Source organism: Mustela nivalis (genome assembly GCF_964662115.1).
Source record: "Mustela nivalis genome assembly, chromosome: 11".
NCBI lineage: Eukaryota > Metazoa > Chordata > Mammalia > Carnivora > Mustelidae > Mustela > Mustela nivalis.
The window spans coordinates 46552682-46579802 of NC_139030.1; the positions used below are offsets into that span (position 1 = coordinate 46552682).

Here is a 27121-nt window from a genome sequence, read left to right on the forward strand (position 1 = left end):
AAGCAAAAATAGAATCAACCTAAACCCAAACTTCTTTCCAACTAGCATTTCAATCTTTCTCTGCCAATAAGACATGGAACCCAGCAGGCTATGGTTCATCCAGGAATGCCGAATAGTCCTCCTGTAATGGGTGGAGGGACATGATAGCCCATAGTAGACCCTCCACTGTGGTACGATGGCCACAACCATGAATTATGTTTCTATGATGGACCAAACCACTGAGCCCCAACCATGGAATAAAAATGACCATGGAAATAAATCTCCACAGTTATCCTGAGATGGATGAGGTTAAAACATGGTCCTATTAAAGTAGATAACACATAGGTATTTAGTCCTACAAAAGAACATAATCTTAAAATAATTATAGCCTATTTTTAAAGCTTCAGGTAACCTTAAGTAATCTCCAAGACTAGGCATGTCCATGTCTCTTCCCTTTTTAATGTTTTATCCCCATAATTTTAATGGGACTCTGATTAGACCCCAGCCACCAGAACTGGCAAGTAGCAAAGCCCTCAAGAACCACCTGTTTTCTTCTCCACATGAAACACCTTGCCTGGTGGAGCCTCCTGGGTCTTCTCTCTTCCACCTTCCGCCCAGCGTCCCACAAGAATACACAGGATGTGTCCTGTCCCCTTGGCTCCTGGCTTTCTGGTCAGGCAGGATGACCCAGGGCAGGAAGCTAAGAGTGTGAGCCGGGTGGTGGCAGAACAGAGCAGGGAGGGGCCTGGAGACAGGCTGGAGAAGCCATTCTAAGTCACTATCTTTGGCATCTGGGCCCGGTCACCCTGCCATGCAAGATGATTTTCATATTGTTTCCCTAAATAGTCTGCCTGGAGAGTGACCCTAGGGATACTATTAAAATATTAATGATAGCGATAAGAAGTTTATGTCAAGCCTATGTTCCAAGGAGCAGGGAGAATTCCAGATTACTGTGTTTTCCCTTGTGTACTCGCGCCTTCATTCTGGAGAGGCAATCGTGTAACTGCTGACCCCAGCTAGAGAGGGAACAAGTCATGTCTAGAAGTCAAGAGATCTGAAGGGGCCAGTGTCCCTAATTCTTCTGTTTGCTCCTTTATCCCCTCATGTGTTCATCAGTAAGAGTCATTCATTCATCAGTCATTTCCACACTTAAGGTATATACAGAGACACCATTCTAAGATAGAGGAGACATCAAACAAAATGCGCTGGAAACGCGGGGTGAACTGAGAGCACTGTGGAGGAGCATCCAGTATTTGAGGAGTGAGAGGTTCAGGGCAGAGTGTGGGGGAGCGGGGAAACAAAGAAAGTTGCCAGTGACCAAACATCGGTCACTGCTCCTTTGACCCACCAGAAGGGGAGTTGTGCACAGTGAGATGAGAGCTTTGTCTCTCGACTTCGAGCAGAAACTGCCAGAGCGCTGAACATATCTGTTGTGTCTAGCACAGAGCATGACATGCTGTGAGGTTTCAACGTATATCTGCTAAATAAATGAATGATCTAAGAATCTGGATCTGCCCTGGGGACTTTTGTTGGACAGAACCTTAGTGAGTGGGCATATCAGAAAACACTATAACCCTCTAGAATTTGCAGACAAGAAACTTCATCTAAAATGTTTGCACAGAGTCGCAGAATTGTATGAACAAAGTATGGTGGGTGCGTAAAATGTTTTCAAGTCAGTGGATAGATAAAAGGTGGTACATTCAATCAACGGAATACTACAATGAAAAAAAATCTACTGACATATACTACACCACAGGTGAATTGCAGAACCATTCTACTCAGTGAAAGGAGCCAGAAATGGAGACCATGTGTCACAGTATTACACTGATAAGAAATGTCCAGGGAAGGCATATTTCTAGAGATGGGAGTGGATCCATGACTGCCTGGGCGGTGGGAAGGGATTAGCTACGAGCAGCCATGAGGGATCGAAGCAGGAAGAGGAAACTGGTCTGAAACCGGATGGTGGCAATAGCTGCGCCATCTTATAAAGATTCTCCTTGAATTACACACTTGAATGGGTGATTTTATGATACATAACTACACTCACCACAGTTGTTTTGAAATTTTTGCGAAGGGAGTCATGAATTATAGGTTTGCCATCATGCTGTTATGAGGGGGCTGCTATGTTGTTGGAAAACACAAAGCCAGGAGTCCACTCAGAGTTGAAAAGAGCCCCATCTCCTAATTCCCAACCTCAGTGCCCTCCCTAAAAAACCTGCTCAGTGGTTGCCAGGGCTGGATGGAGGGGGGAACAGGGAGTGACTGCTAAGTGGGTCTGTGATTTCCTTGTGGGGTGATGAAAAAGTTCTGGAAGGAGTGGAAATGGCTGCAAAACATGACAAATGTCCTTAATGCCACTGAGTTGTACACTTAAAATGGCTAAAATGGTCAGTTTTATGTTTATGCATTTTACCAAAAGTTGTGGCCATGTCTGAGGAATATTTCCATATTTCCCTTTCATTTGCCAAATTCATTCTCTAGAAGCCACGGGGGCGGGGTGGTGGTGGCAGCTGCTGTCCCTAGCCATCTCAAGGCAGGATGTCTTAGTCCAGGTGACATCATAGCTCTAAGAAGTCTGTTTGCTGTACTCTATTACCTTTCCTTTGATTGGCAAACATCAAATATTAATTTAAAAAAAATCTTGGGGCTTGGTTTGCATTTTAATCCTGCCCACTTGAAACTGGTTGGCCTCCTTCAAAACAACATAGGCAGGGATGTTCCCTGAGCTGTCTGGCCATTCATTAAGTGTTGCTACCCTGGCTTCCTGCTCCCTGAAAGTGTAGGAGGCAATGACTTCTCCTGACATGGATTGAGCCATGGCATATTATGAAACACTTGCTGTTTGTCAGAAATACTTTAGGTCCATAAAGCTCTAGGACTCCCTGTCCCCATATAATCCAAAGCAGCTCCATCGTGCCCTGGAACGACTTCCACATGATCCCTACTGCAAATGCCCTAAGTTACTATCATCCACGATGATTCCTAGAGTACTTTTTTTCACCAGTATCATTTGCACTAGTATCAGCCTATCTATAAGGCTGGTTAGAATGTTCTTTAAGGCTGTCAGCCTATCTATAAGGCTGGTTAGAATGTTCTTTCCTTTTTCCCAATAAGAAGACAAGTTGCTAGTGAATTAAGTAAGTTTCCCAAGGATGTCAATTTATATAGGGTTTAGAACCAGGGTCTAAACATGCTTAGTATTGACATGTCTGATTGGTGGTGTACATAGAAAGTAAGGATTATCAGCAACAAAATATTTTCTACCTCAAAGATGACTTTAAACTGATCCTTTCATTTTGAGATTGGTTAAAATATGCCTGCAATTGAATGGAGTGGAAAAAAAGAAAAAACCCCAGGCTTCCATTTGGGGGAAAAAAAATTGGAGAGCAAGTACTAAATGCCAAATGTCTATAAGAACTGCTCAGAAGAATTACTTCTTTGCTGCCAGCCAATACTCACAGGGACACACTGTGGCTGAATTTTTTAATTGTGCTTTTTAGATGCTGGATAATTTTCTGACTATTAAAGACAATCATAGCCAAGCCTAACAATAAAAGTAATTGAATCTCATGCTTGAGAGGATACAGCTGATTCACCATAGGGTGTAGGAGAGGAAGGAGGCAAATAAGAGGAGGTGAGAAGTCCAGAAGTAATTTTTGCTCCATGAAAAGCACAGACTGCCTTCACGGTAAAAAAGCCTGAGATGGAAGGGAGTTCTTATCCTTCAGACCCATTCTCCTGTGTGGCATCTGAAAACTATCGACTATCAACACAATTACAGCCTGAACCCCAGCCTCTGCCCCAGGTCCCACAACCCCAGCTTAGGATGTTGAGATGAGATTTCCAAGAGGGGACAGGGTGAGGCCACAGCCATTCTACTCTTGGGAGGCTGTGTCTGCTCTACCTCTTCCTGGGGCTGGGCAGGAGGGAGCAAGTAGACTTACTCAGCAGTGTACGCTGACCCACCAGAAACTTATATGTTCAAGGAGAGTCTTCGCCTTACGTATACATCAATTGCATTCAACCTCAAAGAAGAAGTTTCTTCTATGTGTAAGGCAAATAACACAAACACCACACAAACCCTGCCTTAAAAGGATGAACAATTTAATGGCAAAAGTACTAGCAGCTGTCAGATACAAGCCAGCCAGCCACCTGGTGTCAGAACAAGATCTATTTCTGTAAATATTAAATGTGCACAGATTTCAAGATTTAGTTGGTAGCCACAGAGAAGGCCTTCACAGATTGGCCTTAACAGAGAAGAGCTCCTAGTATAGGACACTTGGGTAATTACTTAATTTTCTCTTCTATAAATGGGGATTCAGGCCCACAATCTCAAAATCAAACACAAAGTGAAAATCAAAATGGCTGCAATGAAATATATGAATATGAATGTTCACAAATGGGATAAGGATTATAAATATCTTCATGTCCTCGAGAATAGAGTTTATATTTCTACTTAGCTCCAAAGAGTGACATTATCCCTTTTTCTTTTCCTTTACTGCGCTTATCCAATTATTTTTAACATCCTATATTCCCTGGCAAGGTCTCTCTTTTTCTAGACTATACCCCCCAAGGCATGGCCCTATCGCAGCATATCCAGACTTTAGACATACCCGGTTATGGTACCATCTTCAACCTCCACTCACACGACAGAATATTCTACAGCTGTATCATTCTCATTGTCACTGTGATCCCAGCAAAAACTCTGAAGACTCACTTGTGTCAACAGATCCAAGTCCAGATTCTTTGGCTTGGATTCCTATCCATTTTCCCAGGTTGCTAGCTACAAATTCTCTATTCCACCCAAACTGATTCCTCAGCACCTTTAAATTCACCACCACTATAACCTCACTGCTATACCTCCATGGCCTGTGTGGCAGGCTGTGTTTTCCAGAAGGACCCCAGCAATATCTCCCATCCCACATGCTCTTCCTACAATGTGAGGTTAATGAGTCAAAGGTTGGGACTATGTTCCCTCTCCTTGAATCTGGGTGTACTTGTGAATATGACCAAAGTAGCAATAGGTAAGTTACAAGGTAAATCATGAAACCGAAGGGACTTCTGCCTGTTTCTCTCAGGACATTCACTCTTGTTTCTAGCCTCCTTGCTAGAGGAAAGCCAAGCAGCCATGTGGAAAGGTCAGCTGACAGCCAGCATCAACCAAGGGACATGCCAACAGTGAGCCTGCAGCTGATTCTAGCCCAGAGCTATCCTCAGGTTGTCCCCAGATGATCCCAAGTGGAACAGAGATAAGTTGTTCTCTCCCACCCTTACCTCCCTGTCATGCCCTATCCAAACTACACATTTGTGAGCAAAATAAGAGTGTGGTTGTTTTGTATACCATATCTTTTTTATCCATTCATCTGTCGATGGGCATCTGGGTTCTTTCCATAGTTTGGCTGTTGTGGACATTGCTGCTATAAACACTGGGGAGAAGGTGCCCCCTTCGAGTCACTATGTTTGCATCCTTTGGAGAAATACTTAGTAGTGCAATTGCTGGGTCATCAGGTAGTTCTATTTCCAACTTTTTGAGGAAACTCCATACTGCTTCCCAGAGTGGCTAGACCAGTTTGCATTCCCACCAACAGTGTAAGAGGATTCCCCTTTCTCCATGTCAGCCATCAAAAAGAATGAAATCTTGCCATCTACAATGACGTAGATAGAACTAGAGGGTATTATGCTAAGTGAAATAAGCCAGTCAGACAAAAACCATATGTGGGATTTAAGAAACAAAACAGATTAATATAGGGGAAGGGAAGGAAAAACAAAATAAGTTGAAATCAGAGAGGGAGGCAAACCATAAGAGACTCTTAACTCTGGGAAACAAACTGAGGGTTACTGAAGGGGAGAGGGCCAGGAGGATGGGGTAGCTGGGTGATGGACATTAAGGAGGCACTTGATATAATGAGCACTGGGTGTTGTATGCAACTGATGAATCACTAAATTCTACCCCTGAAACTAATAATACACTATATGTTAACTAAATTGAATTTTAAAAATAAAAAAGTGTGTTTGTTTTAAGTGACTAATTTTAAGGTAGTTTGTTATATAGCAATAGATAACTGGAATTGACTAAAATACCCTCCCCCTTTTCAGCCTTCTCAAATCTCACTTACCTTCCAAAGCCCAGTACAGACCCCTCACCTCCTCCATGTTGTTAACCCCACCTAAAAGTTATTTTTGTCTCTGTCTCTCTTGCTTGAAACTTGACTAGCACTCAGTAAATACCCAAGACCTACATAATCTCCTTGAGGAAAAACATCATGACTGTATCTTCTAGGGAAGCTGTTCCCATTGTCTCTCGGAATATTTTACACATAGCAAATGATTTATATATACTCGCCTCACAACTAACGTTCTAGGCTCCAGACTAGGTACTTAATAAATGATACACATTGTGACAGTGATTAATATTAAAAAAAAAAAAAGATAGAAAGGGAGGGACAATAAAAAGTTTTAAGTGGAGGATTAGGTAGTTACAGGAAACCCAAAATTTCAAGTCATTAAACTGACTTTATATTGAGTAAAGTAGATGCTTTTTAAATTAATAGTTTATGCTCAGGAGTGGGTTTGTGTGTGTGTGTGTGGGTGGGTGGGTGTGTTTTCAGCCAACACGTAGATTTGGATGTCTGCTCTGGGAATTGTTCCCTCGTTAATAATTAAATTCTAAATGGGCATTTTGAGAAGTGGTAGTAACTATCCACATTGCATGGTCTTGTAATTACTCAAGTATAATTAGAGTATAGGAGAGTTAAGAAATAGGCAGAATGTTTCCTGTCAAATACCATCTGTATCATGACTTCTTGAAATGGGCATCATGAAACCTACTTAGATATTTGTCATTGGATGAGATTCATGAAGTTCATGCCTAAAATTACATACAAAGCTTTGTATGTATGCATTTTTCTAAGGAGAGGGTAGGTCCGTGACTCTTATCAGATTCTCAAAATAGTTTTGGAAACATAGCTAATCCAAAGCTTTACCTTATCACATGTGCTTTTAACTCCTGTCCAGAGATTCTTCTAAAGGGATAGGTGTGGGCCAGCAATGGGGAAATACCAAAGCTGGCCTGGCTGTGCCACTGCTTTGCATGGTAGCCTTGGGGAAATCCTTCCAAGCTCTCTGGAGCTGGTTCTGGAGCTCTCAACTAGGAAGACAAGAGGATGTCCTTGAGCTACCAAGACATCTCAAAATAGTTTCCCTGAAACAGCATAACGAGGAAGGAAAGGGCTACTTCTTTTGGTGTTTTTCCAGTGGATTTTCTTTCCTATAAAAGAACTATAATATTAATTTTGATTAAAATCTACATCTAAGTGTTTACAGTTAATTATTTAGTAAATATTAATTTAGTGCCTACAATGTGATAGTCACTGACTATGGACATTCCACTCAGTCAAGACTTGACCATCACTGAGTAGTCCACGCCACCAATGACATAATGATAAGAAGTAAAGTGGTCAGTAAAATTATCAAACATGAAGAGAAAGGCACAGAGGACCAAAGAATCAGTGATTCATCGCCAAGTGGGTAGAACAAGTGTTGCGTAGGAGACCTAGTAGAAACACAGTACTCCACTGATAGCCAGGTTGATTTAGCTGATCTGTCCTGTCACGTGGATGTCTACCTGTTCCTTTTCCTTTCAGAATGGCATGCTCAGTTAAGAGCATAGCTTATTTTTCCTAGAGGGAAATCTTTCTTTAAAGATGTGTAAGTAGCTATACTCCCGCTACCAGTTCTCACATGAGTAGAGTAATAAACAAGCAAAAAGCAATTAAACACAAATGCTTAATGGAAAAGAAGGCACATAATAAGTACTTTAGACCCAAAGATAATCTGACCATAATTCTCCTCATGTTCAAAGTTTTCAATGGAGGAAGTAAGATTTTATTCAGGCTTTGAATTACAGATGAAACACAAGTATTAGACAAAGTACTAGAAATAAAACAGGTATTCAGCACTTAAGAAGATGGAAAGTAGGACATAGATCATTTCATCATTCTGTGGACCATTAATTTCCCCCTAATGTTAGTACTTCTAATTTTATATTAATACTCAATTTTTCATATGTATGTGACTTATCTCCTGAATTAGAGAGTCACCTCCTTGGGCCCAAGGCACATATGTCATAGTTTTGGGGTGTCATTTGAATTATGATGTACCCTTACTAAACATTCAGTAAATATGCTATGAATGAATAAATGGAAGTTTCTCCTTGAAGCTTAAGATGGTAGAAAAAAAGTGGCTTTATAAGGAAACTAATAATTTCTTCTAACTATCCATAATTTCCACAATATATTTCTTTCATGAAAAACAAAAGTATAGATGGAGATCCTCAATTTGTTACTGATAATTTGGATAAGTTGGAGAACTATATCAGGAGGGAGCTGTTTTTTGGTATACGGGGATCAGGAGAAGGGTAAGGAGACAATCTTATTTATTGCCCATATTTGGAAACTGGCATAGTTTGTGGCTCTTAAGAAAAAAATAAGAGTAGTAAAGAACAACATATGGTATAAATAAACGGGGTTTGATTTTCTCCAATACACGGTTCATGTAATTCTTCTTTCTAACCTCTCCAATGACTGTGTGTGTGGTGTACTATGTATGTGCTATACCATTCTGGACTTTAAATGAATTTGCACATGTTTAAACAAAATGCATAGGGCAGCAAAAGTGTTTGGTGTGCACAGTACCTTCAAATTGTATCAAAAACGTATATACAAAGTCCTCTGGAATCATCTCCAAAGAGATTTCCTACAATAAAAACATGCCTATGTGGTAAAAGGACCTAAACTTTTCTTTTTTAGAAGATTTTACTTATTTGAGAGAGAGAGAAAGACAGAGATAGCAAGAGAGATCATGGGCAGGGCGAAGGGCGGAGGCAGAGGGAGAAGCATAGCCCCCACTGAGCAAGGAGCCCAGGGTGGGGCTCAATGCCAAGACCCTGGGATCATGACATGACCTGAGCAGAAGGCAGACGCTTAACCAACTGAGCCACCTAAGTGCTCTGGAGCTAAGCCTTTCATCACTGGCATGCTTAGAAAGATCTTACATTTTTTAAAGATATTCGTTTTATACCACACACAGGAGTTCCTTAGAAAAAACTGCCTCTGGATTCTTTACTTTTAGTCATAAATCAAAGATCCAAAAGCTGACTCATATAATACACCATACCTCATTTTCTCTAGGTCAATCTCAACAAAAAACAAGTTGCAGGGAGAACAAAGGTGGGAAATGGTAGATTACCTTTCACCCCAACTTCCCAGTGTATTTAGAGGTTGGACTATTTGATCATCTTAGAAAGATGGACCATTAACATGACTCTCTCTGTGAAGTGTGCTGAGATTGAAATGGGGAGGCCATTTTTTAGGAGGATGTTCTTTCACACTGTGATATATACAGAATAATAAACACCTCTCAGCTTTTGGGAAACCAGAGGGAATCCCTCCAACATGGCTACTTCTTGTAGGAAATGATATGTAATAGCATGAAGGGATAAAATAAGAACAGGAGCTTTCTTATCTTATTAGGTATATCACTAATTTTTTTTTATTATTATTACCTCATTAAGTCATAATTAGGATAAAACAAAATAATATATATAAGTGCCTCCTGACATACAGCAAATGCTAATGCTTATGTTCTAGAAGAACAGGATTTAGTAGGCAGTATGCGTCATCTTCCTTACACACCCCAGGGAGTGTTCTTGCATAATGGTTCTTCTGACCACATGTCACTATTAGAGCACTGACATAGGTATAGCTCAGGTACACAGACACTTCACAAATCTGTCCCTCTGAAGTAACTCAGAAGACACTTACCAGTGACCAGAAATCACAAGAAATAGAAATAAGCAGGGGCGCCTGGGTGGCTCAGTGGGTTAAAGCCTCTGCCTTCGGCTCAGGTCATGATCTCAGGGTCCTGGGATCAAGTCCCACATCGGGTTCTCTGCTCAGTGGGGAGCCTGCTTCCTCCTCTCTCTCTCTCTCTGCCTGCCTCTCTGCTTACTTGTGATCTCTCTCTGTCAAATAAATAAATAAAATCTTTAAAAAAAAGATAAAAAAAAAGAAATAGAAATAAGCATCAGAATGTTCAGATTTGCAGTGAGAATGCTGGTAAACGTTACTACTTTGATGTGGCACTTTGGGAGGCTGAAGGCACTAGACCACTCGCCTTGGGAGATGCTGCCATGTAGCCATGAGCTATTTCCAGCCCTTCATTAATTTCCTGGCTTTACCTGGATGGAATATGCACATATTTGTCATTCATACCATTCAAATAATTAGGGCCTGACCCATCTCCTGTGTCACATCCTCAAGTCTCTTCACATGACTCATCATTCAGCTGGAAAGCAGGAAGTACTCCATCTGGGGGAGGAAGTCAAAAGGACGCCACGCCTCAGGACAATACTGTTCTCACTCAGTGGTGTATTATTTTCATTTACCAGGCAACACCCAAACAGAGTCTGTTTTATCACACCAACTGAAAGGAAGATCAGGGCTGTGAGTTTACACTAGTGTCTCACATCTGAGACGTCATGTGACCAAGAGCTACAACCAAGAGGCTGTTCCACTGACCCCCTCCCAGCTGACTTCTGGTCGTGCCAAAGCACCAAACCTCTAACCTCAAAGCACAGAGACCAAAGCCTTCTTCAGCTTACTCTGGCATAATCTCTTGGATTAGTAAATACTGGTACAGAACAGAACTAAATGTAGGTACATAGAAGTGGGTGTGTTTTGCACATATTTATGCAAGCCTACATGTCTATACATGAGAAAGTTTTGGCACCCAAAGGAAGCTGCTATGAAATTTTTTGTAGCCAAGATTGTTTGCTATTTATCAATTTGCATTTTTCAAAATAAGCCTGCATCTACACTGAGATGTGACATCTTTAATTGCATGGAGAGTCTATTTCCATTACAAATGGGTCAGGAGTTACCTTGCTTGATAACAATTTTATATATATATATATGACTGGAGTGTGTGTGTGTATATATATATATATATATATATATATATATATATATATATATATATGAAGATATATATATGAAGATCTGGAGTTGCTAGAAATATCACCTTCTTTCAGGACAGGGAGAGTCTGGAAGATTGACTGATACTCAATCTCATCCTCTTTTCACCCTAGACAGACATTCCAATCTGGAAATGGAAACTTTAGAGGAATGAGAAACTGGCTAGCCTGAGCTCCTTCATGACTCCAGTTTTTCACGGCCACTGATAATTTGACTTCTGAATTAGAAATGGATAACTGTTAAGAGAGCTTATTATTATTATACAATTGTGTGGAGTTTTGTTCTGGTGATTTATAATTATATATTTATATTAATAAGGGTAAAAGACTAGTTTATTATAACTATTGAGAATGTATTCTAATAGTTTACATTAATAAAACATTTGAATGAATATGAAGTCATATCTATATATATATCTAAAATTGTTATCATTTAATGAAATTCTTTCACTCAATGTTCACCCATGTGCTAGATGCTCAGATACTCTACAACCATGCAAAGCTGTATTTTATCTTATTTTATAAATGAGAAAACTAAGGTACAAACACCTGGCCTAATATCAAACAGCCGAAAAGCAGTAAAATCTAATTTGACTCAACTTCATATGACAGCCAGGCCATGTGCTTTTCCACCCTAGAAATTGCCCCCCTATGTATTAATGAATATATATTCATAGATATATGTGTGTGTTTATATGTAGATTCATAGGACATATCCTGTATATTTATAGTGTGCATATATATTTTTTTCCCATAGGATAATGTTTATAGGTTGACACATCATTTAGAAATAATGTATTATAAAGATTTAAATCCCTTCAGTCATACATCATTAATCCAGAGGTCTCCTAATCAATCTGAACACAATTAAGAGTTGCAAATAAGTCACCTAAGTCACCAAACCAAATATGCCATGTATTTTACACATCAGAGGTGGTAGATGACCCTGCTACAAGAGTGAACAGCTCACTTCTTCAAGGTCGTTCACTCTTGCTTTAGACACCACGCTAAAAGTGTGAATATGTTGTTTCCAAACACTTATCAGAGAAAGATCACCAGGGACAAGTAATAAAGATGGCTTTCTACAGACAAGAATATTGATTGCTATGAAAAGTGAGAGCCAGGAATTTGGAACAAAGGGGAAAACAGAAAAACTATAGAATTCTGTTACACAGTGTTGTACTCTAGCATGGGGCAAAAACCACACAGCTTAGAAGCCCCTAAGGGCTTCTACCAGCTAACTAAAGCACAATATAAGGACATTAACTTATCAGGATGACACAGTAATTATGATAGAAGAAAACAAAATATAGTATTTTTACCTAAGACAGAGTAGGAGAAGGAGATTATAAAGTAATCTATAAAAATTTCTTCCCAAAATATATTTTTTTAAGAGAATGGGTGGGGAGTGGCAGAAGGAGAGGAGAGAGAGAATCTTAAGCAGACTCCACACCCAGCGTGGAGCTTGCCACAGGGGTCCATCTCACGACCCTGAAATCATGACCTGAGCAGAAATCAAGTCTGTCACTTAATTGACTGAACTACTGAAACGACCCCCCAAAATATTTTGATGTTTAAAGGAAGAATATTTCCCTTTATTGAAAACCAATCTTTTGACAGCCTTCTCATTTCTCAAAGAGGTTGAGGGGCGCCTGGGTGGCTCAGTGGGTTAAAACCTCTGCCTTCGGCTCAGGTTATGATCCCAGGGTCCTGGGATCGAGCCCCGCATCGGGTTCTCCGCTCCACGGGGAGCCTGCTTCCTCCTCTCTTTCTCTCTGCCTGCCTCTCTGCCTACTTGTGATCTCCGTCTGTCAAATAAATAAATAAAATCTTTAAAAAAAAAAAAAGAGGTTGAAAGCTGTTTGGTTTTGACAAATATTTTAATCTATTTCCAAGGGGGATTGCTATGTATTAAAAGAGGTCTCCAAACTTTTCCGGAAGAGGAGCTCACTGGCTCTTTCTTACTGTTTATCAGCACTTTCCACCACCATTTTAGCTTGCTTCTCCAAATCAAGTTTTTAATTAAAAGTAGTTCTCTTCCCCTACCTTAATAATATGCACCCAATTGATAGACATTCTTATCAATCTCCTCCCCCAAGGTTTTTGGAACTGCCTCTGCTATTTTCCACACATGACTATATCCCATTTTCCTAGAACCACTGACAAGCAATGCATTGCGTATGGGAATTATCAGATCCAGGCAAGAAGGTGGAATTACTTAATCTCTGCATCCAGGGTTCTTTAGCTCCAACCCTCTAAGATGTCCCACTAAAAATACTTGATCCGTAAAGAGAATGAGGGACCATGTACTGAAACGGCTAAGCCATTGATCTGGCCAAGAAAAACAGTATGTGATATAATTTTAAAGGCATTCTTCCCTTCAGTTTTCCCCAAAGAGATAAGGATGAATCAGTGCTAGGAATTGCATTTTGTAGTCAACAAGATCCAGCAACAAATCAATTCAGGATTAACCTCCTGTAGTACCGTACTTCCCTGAAGTAGCAAAAGGATAAAAACATTAAATTAATTTCCAAGGGAAGTGATAGACAACAAAATATCTTTTAAGGGCACCTGGGTGGCTCAGTGGGTTAAGCCGCTGCCTTCGGCTCAGGTCATGATCTCAGGGTCCTGGGATCGAGTCCCGCATCGGGCTCTCTGCTCAGCAGGGAGCCTGCTTCCTCCTCTCTCTCTCTGCCTGCCTCTCTGCCTACTTGTGATCTCTCTGTGTCAAATAAATAAATAAAATCTTAAAAAAATAATATCTTTTAAAAGTTTTCTTTTTATAGTAATATGTCCTTAAGGAGGTACAACTGGGGCATAGTTCAAGGAAAAGAGATTAGAGGAAAAAAATTAATGAATGAAATGCCTTGAGGGAAAAAAAATCATAAAGCTAGTAAAAAAAATGTCTCTCTAGTCCTAAGTGTCTGGTCACAAAATAGATCTTGAACAAAAAACTTGGAAAATATTTTAATACATATGGCAAAAAGGAAGCATGTTTAATTTACAAAGAGCTATTATACTATTAGAAACTACAGATACAACCCAGTAGACTACTGGACAAAAGATATAAACTAGTCACTCACTCACAGACGAAAACAAACTAAAAACACCAAACCAAACCAAACCAAAACAAAAACCCCACAACCACCAGGAAATATTTTTAAAGATGCTTAACCTCACTCATGATTAGGTAAACAAAATAATAAGAAGATACCAATTTTTTTTCCTGGCAAAATTTTCAAAGTTTGAAATTACACATTTTTGAAATATACAGTGAAGTATAAATTGATGCTAACTTTCGAAAGCGTAATTAGAAAATAATTCAACTTGTAAATTTCACAAAATGTTCGCAGGTAAGGACTTACTCCATAAAAATACATCAATATATATGTAGAAGACTGTCCAGGGCAGCAGCGTTTACAAGGATGAAAACCAATGTACTGTCTATGATCAGGCGAATGGGTTAAATAAATTATGGTAATCCAGACGATGAAAAACTCTTAGCATAATGTGGCTAATCTGAATGCACTGAGACAGAAGGATCTCTAAGATCCACTAAATAGAAAAAAGCAAGATAGAGATAATATGAATGATGTAATCTCATTTGTGGAAGAATATAGGTTTAAATGTTTTTTTTTTTTTTTTAGGATTTTATTTATTTATCTGACAGACAGAGGTCACAAGTAGGCAGAGAGGCAGGCAGAGAGAGAGAGAGGAAGCAGGCTCCCCGTGGAGCGGAGAACCTGATGCGGGGCTCGATCCCAGGACCCTGAGATCATGACCTGAGCTGAAGGCAGAGGCTTAACCCACTGAGCTACCCAGGTGCCCCAGTTTAAATGTTTTTAATGTCAATACTATTATATAGTTATTGCTCATAATAAAACACCCCAAAACTTAATGATGTAGGATGGTGACTGTTTATTATTTCTCACGATTCTGCGGGTTTCCTGAGCGGTTCTTCTGTTGATAAGCCTACCTGGGCTGCCTCAGGAGGCTGCAACCAGCTGGGAGTTGGTTGAGACTGAATAAACTCAGTTCTCTGGGTCCTCAGCTGGTATAGCTGAAAAGGCTGGAATGACCTACATGTTCCTCTTCTCAGGTGTCGTCACACAAAAGAGGAAGCGCTCCCCATGGGCAAGAAAAAAACTGTAGGCCTCTGTAGGCCAACACTCAAAGTCAAACACAGTCATTCCCATAGCATTCTCATGGTGAAAGCACATCTCATGGCCTGTTGGTATTCAAGAGGAGGAAAGCAGACTCCCCGTCTTGGTTGGTGAATTGGTGGCCATATTTAATCTACCACTCCATATATGTACATATCTACCTCTCTAGAGCTATATCAATTGGAAATGTTATTGAAGAAGCTATTGAAATAATTGGGAATGTGAGCGTCATTCAGTTAATGAATTTCTATACTCAGGGCTGGCTTCACAGGCACACAGGGCCCCATGCTCAAGGGCCTGAGCCCTGGGTGTCATGCTCTGCTATCACCATCCTAGAATTCTTAGTGATTTTATCTTTGAACTTGTGTTCTGTAATGAAGTGTAATGGAACACTGGGGCATGTAGGTGAGCAGGGACAGGGTCATGTGCCTCCACGGTTCCTTGACACCCCTTTCACATAGAACAGGTGAGAACAGGATTCAGGTGCACTTGTGAGGCCTGGGAGCTCCACACGGCTCAACCCAACTACACAGTGAGCATGTTACATCTGCCAATGAGCACGTTCAGGTGCTGATGGGCCCCAGAGGTCCCAATTCCCATTCTAATCAGAGCTTGCTTTGAATACAGAAGGAGGACGGTAGTATTGACAAAGAAACTCTTATTATATCCGTTCTTATTCATATTACTTCCCTGTATGAGCCAACCACTTACACCAAAAATAATGACATGAAGGGAAAAGAAAGCTGGGCCAACCCATAGTTCCTCTTCCTGAGTCCTGCATTAGCGATCTGTCAGCTGCAGATTGAAAGTGTGGGTAGAAGCCATGTGCATCAAGAACTGAAGTAAAAACAGTTGAATTAGTTTTGTGCATGGTTTCTACTGTTCCAGTAAGAATATAATACATGTGCATGTACAAGCCAGGAAATAGAAATTATATCACTTTGGTGATTCCACATATAAGTTAAATGTCCTTACATTTGCATTTAAAACTGGCATTGCACCATAGGAAGACAAACAGAAAATTTGTGCTAGTAATTTAATTTTTTCTTTACTTAGAACATTAAGTGGCAAATAAGCAGCATGATGGTTGAGATAGAAAATGCAAGAGAAAGGAAAAAGCTTTTTATTTTAGTACCGTTAGTGACAATTTCTTCCTCTGGGGAGAATAAAGGATATTACATTTTTATTTTGCACCAGGCCCCACAAATTACATAGTCAACTCTGTGTGTACTGCTTGAACATGTATATACATGTCCTACTTTTTTGCATTAAAAAATAGTTTTCTTGCTACCATACCTCACCCATTCTTCTGTTTCACATTTAGTTTTATGAGCTTTATGTTATCCCTTACATCAAGTCAACATAGATTTGTTTAAAAAAAATTATAAAAAATAATAAGTCCCAGAGAACACAGCTGAAAGAAGATAGGTACCCCCCAAAAGAAATATTTTTATTAAAACAAAGGCAATATTTCATATTGTTACTGCTGCTCTCTCTTTCTTTTGTGGGCAAACATTCCCCCTGATTTATAGCACTGAAACCATGGTCAGCACAATGAAATTAAGCAAGAATAATATGTCAGATTAAAAAAAAAACAAATCCAATTTTATGAACTCAATTCATGACAGCTGCACTGTCGACACACATATTTATTCTCTCAAGGGCCATGGATGCAAGGTCATCTACACCACAAGGGATGTATGTCTTGATCGGTACATATACATCTACTCAGGAAATGTAAAAGATATGTAGAGGTTATTTACAGGGAGAAATACTTGGAAAATTAATGGCAAAAGGATTTCCCATGTTTTATTTACTAGCATGGTATCAATGTGATATCCCATAGCTACAATGATTAAACACCTCTCTTCAAATTGAGGGAGGTATTATTTCTTTATTTACTTCTTATACTTTCAATATTATTAAACATGTATATTACTTTGAATTTTTGACACATTTACTTGTTTTTAGTAACTAAAAATTAAAACAAATTGTACTAAAGACTCCTACAAGTTTGGTTAGAGTTTTCTATTTGAAACACAGTCACATTTTGTAATAACGTTCTCAGATTTATAACGTCACACAATGCTGACAGCAGATTCAAATTGTTGGAATTTAAATAAATAGTAAAGGAAAAGGTAACCTCAATTCCTGGTAGGTATGTCACAGTCAATTTGTGTGAAGACTGTGATTCAAAATGTCTTGATAATTTTAGAAGTTTTAAAACTTTTTTCTTTCTTAAGAGGTTGACAAAAAGAATCATATGCAAGCTTTGGAGGTCTTGCCCAATAACCAAGCAAAGAGAATATTGTGCATAAAATATTCTAGAGAAGAAACTCGTAACAGCGGGTTGCTTCTGGCAAGGGAGCTGGTGGTTAGGGCAGGGGTGAGAGAAAAGCATGTTTTTCATTATATACATTCTACTGTATTTTTTTTTTAATTTAAATTCAATTAGCCAATTTAGTTACCATGTGTATGTATTACCTAGTCTCAATAAATTAAATTACTTTAAATAAAAAACAAAGACAATTATTTTTCTGCATGATGGGCCATGCTGTGGTTAATTTTTAGAAGTACCATTGTCTGAAGGTGTCTACTTAGCAGTGTGGGCATGATTATATGTGGCTTTGGGGGAGAGGTATGGAACTGAAAATACAAAACCACACTTCCATGAAGACTTATCATTAAAGTTTAATCATTTTGGAACTGGATACAAAATACTTCAATGTGCTCTATTTAGAGGAGCGATGGATCCATGGATTAGAAATATTTGTTTTAAAACGGGCTTTGGTAGAACCTCTTACTGCAAAGCATTTCTGTTTTGAGACTGGAACTTGGCATTTTTCCTAATGATTTCTTTTCACTACAAGAAGAGTTTCTGGATACCAATGTCTCAGCCTGAAAGCCACAGTGAAAATTATCCATCCTCTCCATTCTCACATCACAAATTCTGCAAAGACTTTTTTCAGAATAAATGTTCAGAATTCTCCCACATGAAGAGGGAACAGACTATATGGTCTGATGTGTATCCTGATTCTATAGAAAATGGTCCTTAGTCATTGGGGTGGGCAGATGTTAAGGGAGACAGCAGTTGGACTGGGTCTTGGGACCGGTGGAGAAAGGAGGTGAGTGGAGGTAAAGGGGCCTTAACACTTTCCAGGCTTGTAGTGTGCTTTTGCCCCAGGGAGCAAGCAGGCATGGCACTAGAGTCTAGAAGAACTGGGGGGTGAGAGGCTGAGAAGGGGTGGGGGGATGGGGGTTATCTTCCGGGATGGGAAACAAGGAGATGAAAATCCTTTGCTGTCCTCAGGAAAGGCTAGTCGGCTCTGACAGGCTCTTCTTTCCATGAAGAGCTTGAGAAGGAGGCAAGCTTGTCCCGGGAAGTGAGAGGGCTGTTACGACCCCTCCTCCGTGTTCCACCAAAACAGACATGTTCCCATGGTAGCACTTATATCCTCTGCTTGTGTCTGGTGACGTCTTCCTGTCAGTCACCTTCCTGTCAGCCTTAGGAGGACCATACACACAAGGAGACCTTCTCTGGAAACTGTTGGGACTCTCCCTGGCAGGTACTATCTCCACTTCCAGCCCCTGTATGTGCCTCTGCGATAGCTCATATCATCTGATTTTAAAATTTATTTTCACATATTTACCTCCATTCGACTGTGAGCTCCTTGAGGGCTACATGCTGTTCGCATCCGTGTGCCCAGTGCCTAGCATAGCACCTGGCATTTCACGAATGCCCAACTAGTGCTTGCAGATATGATCTGGTTGAGAAAAATATTCAGATAAATTAATAGAGGGAATATGGCTGGAAAAGGATGTATGGCCACATTTAGAAAGTTCTGGATGCCAACGTAGATGGTTTGAACATTATCCCTGGGCAGCAGAGACAGCACACTAGGTGTCTGAGCAAGCATGCACTTGTCTGAACTCCTCCATCTGCATGGATCTGTGGGGCTAAGGGTTTGCTGGCATTAGATCCTTTCCATCCTCTCAACCATTTGTGATAGGATTATTGTTAACCTCCTTTTACAAATGGGGAGAGGGGTTTAGGCAGTGAAGTAACTTGCCTGGGCCACAGAGCTGGGCTGATTCCCGTTCATTGGTCTTAAAAAACCATGCTGCCTCCCTTCATACTGGCTAGACAAGAGGGAAGGCAAGGGAGGTCATGGAGAGATGGAATTGAGAGAGATGGTGAGATGGAATTGAGAAGGAAGAGATAAACACACAATTGATTATAAAAGGAGGCTGGCTAGGACAGGGAGAAGCAGGGAGGGAAAAATAAATCAACCTAAAATATTCAAGTAAACTTGGTATTTCCTACTGGTCTTTTTTTCAAATTTTCTGAGTGTTCAAAATTTGAATAAAAAGTTGGAGGGGAAAAAAGAGAAGTCTGACATTTCAGACCTAAATGCAGTCTGGAGAAGGGGTTAGAATGAGGGAGAAGAAAGGATGAAGCCACAGGCAGAGTGCAAGAAAGAGAATGTCATGAAGATGGAATGCCAACTCTACTAAAAGTCTCTAAAAATTTCTTAACCATGTCAGGACTCATAATAGTTTAGACTATTATGTACATGCTTGCAATTATTACTATCAGGAAGTCATGCAATGATTTTAATTTATTAATTTTCATTTATTAATTATAACCTCATTAAATATGCCATCTGCCATGTATGACAAAACCTTTGGTAATTAAGGAAAGAAAATGTCAATGGCGGTAGTGTGCTCTGCAATACCATTTTCAGAGAAGTAGAACACTAACATTTTTTTAAAGCTATTTAAAAACTTCATGACTTACTGATAAGTAGATACTTTTTGCAGCATTGTTCACAAAGTTGTGTATGTTCCTAAGTAGGGAGATCTTTTTGCTTTTCAAATATTATTTATTCGAGAGGGGGGAGGGGCAGAAGGAGAGGGAGAGAAAAACTCAAGCTGATACCATGTCCAACATGGAGCCAGATGCTCTTGATTCCAGGACCTTGAGATCATGACCTGAGGTGAAATCAAGAGTCAGATGCTAATCCACTGAGCCACCCAGGTACTTTGACTAGGTAGATCTTTTATTAAATGCTGTATCTGGTCATTTTACTACATTTTCCCTTTTCCAAGTTCTTTTAGGCTTTTAACAGGGATTAGATATAATGTAAGCTATTATAGAGAGGTTTTTTCCTTTTTCAGTATATTTGTACTAGGCAATTCTATGAATTTTTTAGATAAAGTGAAGCATGAGCAAAAATATCCTCTAAACAAATAAAGTAAAACCCACAACAAATAGCAAGGAACTAAAAATGAAAAGCCATTTTCATTAACACTTACTGCTAAGAGCTATGCTTTCCCTAGAACTATTAAAGAGGTAGATACAATTCTGGGCAGAGAAGAAAAGAAAACAAACAGTTATAGATGCTCAAAGAAGAGGACTCACTTCGGGCGTGTGGGTGGCTCAGTTAAGCCCCCGATTCTTGGTTTCGGCAAAGGTTATGATCTCAGGATCATGAGACTGAACCCCAGGTCAAGCTCCACACTCAGCAGGGGGAGTCTTCTTGAGATTCTTTCCTTCTCCCTCTGCACCTCCCCCCTCAAATGAATAAATAAATAGAATAAAGTTTAAAAAGAGGACTCAATTCACTAACTTCAGAAGGTATCCCAGTAACACTGATGTTTCACTCAGACTCAAAGCTTAGAGCAATGTTTGGGGTATGGGGGGTGGAGGGGAGGGTCAGTGGGAACTAAGAGCTGGAGGATTCCACCCTTAAATCACTGGGATCTTCACAGAAACTGAAGCAGAAGAGCAGTGGAAGGGACACAGGTCATGGTACAAATATCCAGAAAAGAAATCTGAAGAAAATTGTGATACTCTTGCTAAAATAAGGTTATAAGACATAGGTTATAAACATAGATGTTATAAGAAACAATGGGGGCCAATAATATGAATTTGTAAGAGCATTTATAAATGTTTTGAAGCAGGAGAAGCAATGAAGAAAGTTTTAAAAACTCATTCAATTCATGCCGACAGCACCACTGACTAAAAACACTGTTATTGCCTACATCATGTGATTTTTTTTTCAAATCAGCTACAAATGAAAGAAAATATCTTTATAAAACAAATTTAAAAATTTTAACCCACAAAATAGTCTTTTCCTTGGAGAGTTATGGATTTAGAATTTATGTACTTTTTAAAAAAATCTATTTGACAGACAGAGATCACAAGTAGGCAGAGAGGCAGGCAGAGAGAGAGGAGGAAGCAGAGAGCCTGATATGGGGCTCAATCCCAGGACCCTGAGATCACGACCTGAGCTGAAGCAGAGGCTTTAACCCACTGAGCCACCCAGGTGCCCCAGAATTTATGTACTTTAAAGTCATGACAAATGAAAAGTCAACAGACTAAAACAAAGGGTTAATAGCTTGGTCAAATAAAGCATTCATATAAACTGATTAATAAATGTCAATGTATGGGTGAGTAACATGGTCTCTGAAAGAGGAAATCTAATCAGAAAAAGTATATATAAGAAAATCTCAGCCATCCTAGCAGTAATCAAAGAAACACAATGACAATAACAGTGTCTGTTCTAACAGAGGAAAATATGTAAGGGTTATGCTGGCTAAGGCTGGATATAATAGGCATGCTCAAATACTCCTGGTGGCAGAATAAAAGCAACTGAAAATAAATGTGGTCATATTTATCAAGAGACATAAATATTTTCATACCCTTCATCTTAGTATTCTTTTTCTGGGAATTTATCTTAGAGAAGTCATTCTCAAAGTATAGTTGAGGGACAGGTCAGGGATCTCAACATTCTGTGGGGGTCCATGGGCTCAAAACTCTCTTCATAATAGTGCTATGATATTACTTGCCTTCTTCACTCACATTCTTGTGCAAAGGTACAGTGTGGAATTTTCCAGGAGCTACATGATGTGTAATGAGAAGATTGTTCTGACAGCTGAGAGAATGTGTGCTTGTAGGGTGGTTGAATTGGCCGGGGGGGTAGTGGGAGTGGATTTTGCACTTGATTCTCACAATTTTTTTTAAAAAGTTTATTTATTTATTTGACAGAGAGAGATCACAAGTAGGCAGAGAGGCAGGGAAAGAGAGCGGAGGAGGGTAGCAGGCTCCCTGCTGAGCGGAGAACCCGATGTGGGGCTCGATTCCAGGACCCTGGGATCATGACCTGGGCTGAAGGCAGAGGCTTTAACCCACTGAGCCACTCAGGTCCCCCGATTCTCACAATTTTAATAACCAGACCACACAGGGAACCTCTAATCACAAACCCCCAAATAAAAAACCCCACTCACTCTATCTCTAAAGTACTGATGGCCATTATTATTTAAATCTGGCAGGAACCATGATTTGGAAGTAGAATGTCTATATGAGAGAAGGAAGAATTACACTAGGAGATTTAACACAAACAAGAACAGGCATATTATTCAATCATACAGCCTTAGCACAGAACAAAAACACCAGGCAAGTAAGTGCAGAAGCAGATGCAAAGGGACACAGTGCCCACCTACCAAAGCCTGCTGCTGGAAGACAGAGGTTCTCAACCCTGGCTGCCCAGTAGGCCTCCTTGGGGAGCTTGAAGGAGCCACTGATACCCAGGGCCCCTCCTCTAGAGATTCTGGTTTCATTGTTCTAGGGAAGGCCCACACATGGGAATGTTTAACTAGCTTTCCAGGTAATTCTAATGTGGAAGTAGTTTTAAGAATTACAACTTTCAATGAGGAAAAATACCAAAAAGTTCCTACCTTTCTAATGATATAATTTGATACGGTATGAGCTGTTGCCTAGACTTTGTACTTTCCAGTCACATAATCTGTGGCTTTGCCTTCTTGAATTTGCAAACCTAAAGGAAAGGGGGGGTTACTAAAATTTCCAATTCATAAGGCACCTAAGTAAGCAATCAACATTAACTTGGAGTATTCCTGACAGCAAGGCAGCATTTAAATAAAGCTATCTTTGCATTTATAGATAGGTGGCCCAGGAGCTGGAGAGCTTTCCAAAAAGTTATCTAGCAAAGCTGGGATAAACCAGGAATAGATCAGAATTTCAGGCCAGACCACTTGACCACATCAATAGCCTTTAGAAGGTCTGTCTTGCATTTATTGGTTTGGGCCAGACAGCTCAAAACACTGAGGTTAGTAACATCAACCACGGCAAGCCTGCAGGAATTTGGAGAGGCTGACTTTGTGACAGGATTTCCTGCTGCTCTTTCCTCGGTGTCAGACACCCTGCCCCAGTGACTGGGCTCTAACCTCTCCGCAGCAGCCTAGAGACTACGCAGGAGTGGAATTTGGCCCATTGAGAACAGAAGAGTCCCATGACCACAGGGCTTTCTACACATAAAGAGCTTAACAATATCCCCCAGTCCATACCACGAGTTCCTTCTGAGTCTCAAGTTCTTAAAGTTTTCCCAACTAGAACTGCCTTTGCCTGTGGGACTCATTAAACCTCAGAGCGGATTTCTCTACATGATGACCAAACAACAAACAAAACACAAAGCCAGGTATTTGGGAATGCAACACATGACACCCTCAGAGGGCAGGCCGACCCCTACAAGCCTGCCCAGGGGCCTATCACTGGAGGAGAGGACAGAACATGGAACAGCAGGAGTGAAGAAGCCTGCCTCTTCTGTGTGGTCAGTCCCTTGGGACAAGACTGCCTCAAATGCCATAATTTGGTTAACTGACCCCAATCCTTCAGGGATGCTGAAAAATAGCCCTGTTAGCCACAGAATTCAGAGCCCGATTTCTTTGTCTTCGTTTGAAATGATACCCCGGATGGAAATGAATCACTCCCTCTGGCCTGGATCTTCCTTAGAGAACTTTCCAGTTTGTCTTATATTGGGGTGATTAATATTTATGCTTGTCTGTCCCCTGCACTAAACTGTAAAGCAGGACAGATGTGATACATTTTGCACTTGGAGGGAACCAAGAAGATATTTGTTGATTACGACAGGAGTTTCTAAAAGATGACATTTTGAAAGTGGCTTCAATCAGCAGGGAGTTGAGAAGCTCCTTAGCAGCCACAAGGAGGGGTAGTTCGCTGGGAGAGTAATGAGGGCCATTGCAAGATAAAATCCCAGGGGATTGGGGGGAGGTGAGGGGTCCAAGGTGAGCTGGCAAATGCACGGCCATGGGAGGCATTCCAGAACCTCTGCTAACAACAACTACAAGATCCTAGGATTGGGCACACACTCCTGAAATGAACCCCCAGAAGAGCACCGGCTAAGAAGCGATGACTACTGCTTACAGGTCTACCCACAGCATCTGGACATTGCTGGCACCTGCCAGCCAAGCCTTGATCTGCTCAGACCCCCTGATCATCTTCTGAGAAATAGTAAAATCATAGCTTGCAGAGCTGGTATGACTTCAAGTCATCAATAATGTAACAGTGTTCCCATAAACACTAAGGAATTCATATAGTCTGAGAGCCGCAGGCAAAATACCCACTGAGCATCCAGGGGACAAAATACCATCACTCTCAATCTGTTATCTTGCCCAAAGTCATTTTTAATATGTGCCATTAAATATGTCACCAGATAATTACATATATTTAATATCAATGTGATCAATGTAACTGGCTAGTTATGAACAACTATCTTTGTTTATCTAGAAACATATTTAAGATCATCAGCCTAAACAAACATACCCTTCACAATTAGGAAAAGATGAGCCACCACTCCTCCCTCCACACACACATGCATCACAAACAAAGATGAAATCAAATTATGTCAGTCCCGTTTTACGTTTAGGTCTGGTGGAACATAATTAGGAAAGCCAGAGATGTTTCACAGTGTAATTCCTCAAACCAAAATGCAAACTGGGACATAGAATATCTCCCCACCAAAGAATAAATAAAGATCCATTCTGACCTGATAGGGCATATGTCCTTCTTTTCCAGTCTCTCAGAGTTCCCAGACATCCAGTGAATATCTGTCCTTTATCTGGACAGCAAAATACACCTTCATTGCCGATAACTCCTTGTTTGTATCTGTTAGTGTTAAAAGGATCTCAGTCCGGTGCTGGTGGTTCTCCAGAAAAGCTCAGGCAGCCAAAGACAGTAGGAAAAGACTTCCTCTACACATACACATATATTTAACTTTAGTTACCTCCTAATAACTGCACTCCCTTCCTTTCTGGATTTGAATCATTGCGCCACGCTATGGAAAAGCTCGAGGACAGAGGAGTGAGACCCTGGAGCAGACATGAGGTCCAAGTCATCGGAGCAGGCTTCCGCTTCGTGTAAAAGAATCACAACTGTGAGGAGAGTCAAGACAACCAGCCAACAGGATGTGTGTGGCTGGAGTTCCTGGCATGAAATCTTGGCTTTCATGTTTATTTTTGGATGTATTTTTCTTAGCCCTTTGATGCAAATTTCTGGCCTGGGAAGTAACCCTACAGTACAAGCTCCAAAGTTGCCAAAAGTAAGCACAGACTTCTGACTTGGGAGAAAGCACGTCCCTTGGCTTTTAGTTAGGTTCCAGCCAGTCCTCCAATGAGGTGTACTAACAGGCAGGCTGTGCGTCTGAGGCTGGGTCATACAGTCTGGTCTCCCTGCTCAGGGCCACTGAATATTTACCTGAAATACCAGCCCACCTTGGAAGCCTCCCGTTTAAGTAAAAGTGAACAAATTTGAAATGATGTGCATGATAAATAAAGGACTTCTGAGATTTTTATGTTCTGATATTATGTTTTAAGTATTTGGCTTTAATTTTTCTGACAGCCTGAGACTGACAGGAACATCAAGTCTATTCAAGGCAGGAGCAGATGCCTCTGAGAAGTATACTATTCTAATAAGGGTTTTAAAGCGCCCCAGCAAAGGCTAAGCTGCTGTTATTTCAATACTTCCCATTCTCACAGTGCCTTGAAGATTATTAATGGAAAAGGACTTTTTCTCCCTGCACAGTCCAAGAAGAGACAGTGAATGGAAATAACTCAAAGGCTTTTCAGTTCCACAACTATCAACATAACTGGTAGAATCAAGAAATAAAACTCTTTGAAAATCAGGCAGTAGAGACAGATGTAAACATATTTCTGCAAGAATATTCATACTCTTAGAAATACTCCTGTTTAGAAGTTGCATTCTTTGGCTAAGACAGAACATGCACTTATTTCCTCATTTTATCATTCAGTTTTATATCCCATAAAGCTTGAAATAGATTTTTGGTCACTTAATGATATTTACTGAGGCCGCAGACACATCTGGGAAATAAACTCTCCTGTATCAATCATTATGTCTGAGCAACGGTTCTCGGTAACATGGGATCCTTTAGTTAGAATAAAATCACAATGTGTGCCAAGAAGTTTCTGAGTGACAATTACAGCTAAGAAATCACTTTTATTACAGCATGGGTCAGACTATAAATTTTAAATATTGCCTTTATTTTTAGACTCTGTCATTTTATTGCTGTCTTTAAATGTCAAATGATTTCTTCATAAACACGTATTATTATTTTGAACATGCTCAAACATGGCTCACTGTGAAGGAAAGCTTTTGGCCAGAAGATGCTCATGCAATTGAAGCACAGTGAAGCAGGGGGCAGACCACTCGTTCAAGGACCTCTCAGTAGTGTCTTTTATGAATTTGATTGAGGGTGCCTCTTGAATCTGCTTTTCTGAATACACTGGACTCACCTCATCATTCAATTTCATGTATTTGGGATATTCAATGTACAGATGTCAAAACATGCTGCAAAGCTGGAAGCGTCCTCATACAGACACGACGTTAGATAGAAAGTCAACAAGAAGAACAAAAAGCCCATTGCTGTAGTCATTTGTAAGCACTGGGAACTTGATCCTATATTTGCTGGGAAGAAACTCATAGATTTGGACAGTAAACCAGTTCTTTATTTAGTCCAAGAGCCACAAACAATCATAAATGCCCACAATCTTGGGCCAAATATTAATAATTGGCTTTAAACTCCCAAGCCTACCCTTCACTACTCTGCCATTT

The 27121-nt window shown here is 40.3% G+C and overlaps 1 protein-coding gene across 5 annotated transcripts in view; it reads right to left on the reverse strand.

Annotated features, from left to right (window-relative positions):
- Positions 1–27121, reverse strand: part of RAPGEF4 (Rap guanine nucleotide exchange factor 4) — a 291346-nt gene that overhangs the window by 185923 nt on the left and 78302 nt on the right. Inside the window, exon 1 of one of the 5 annotated variants that reach the window (XM_082689569.1) lies at positions 25041–25369. The exons of the other annotated variants lie outside the window; for them this stretch is intronic. Coding sequence (XP_082545695.1) covers positions 25041–25052 — 12 coding nt within the window. The 5' untranslated portion in view covers positions 25053–25369. Of the gene's footprint in view, positions 1–25040; positions 25370–27121 lie in introns of those variants that run through there. 5 annotated transcript variants of the gene reach the window in all.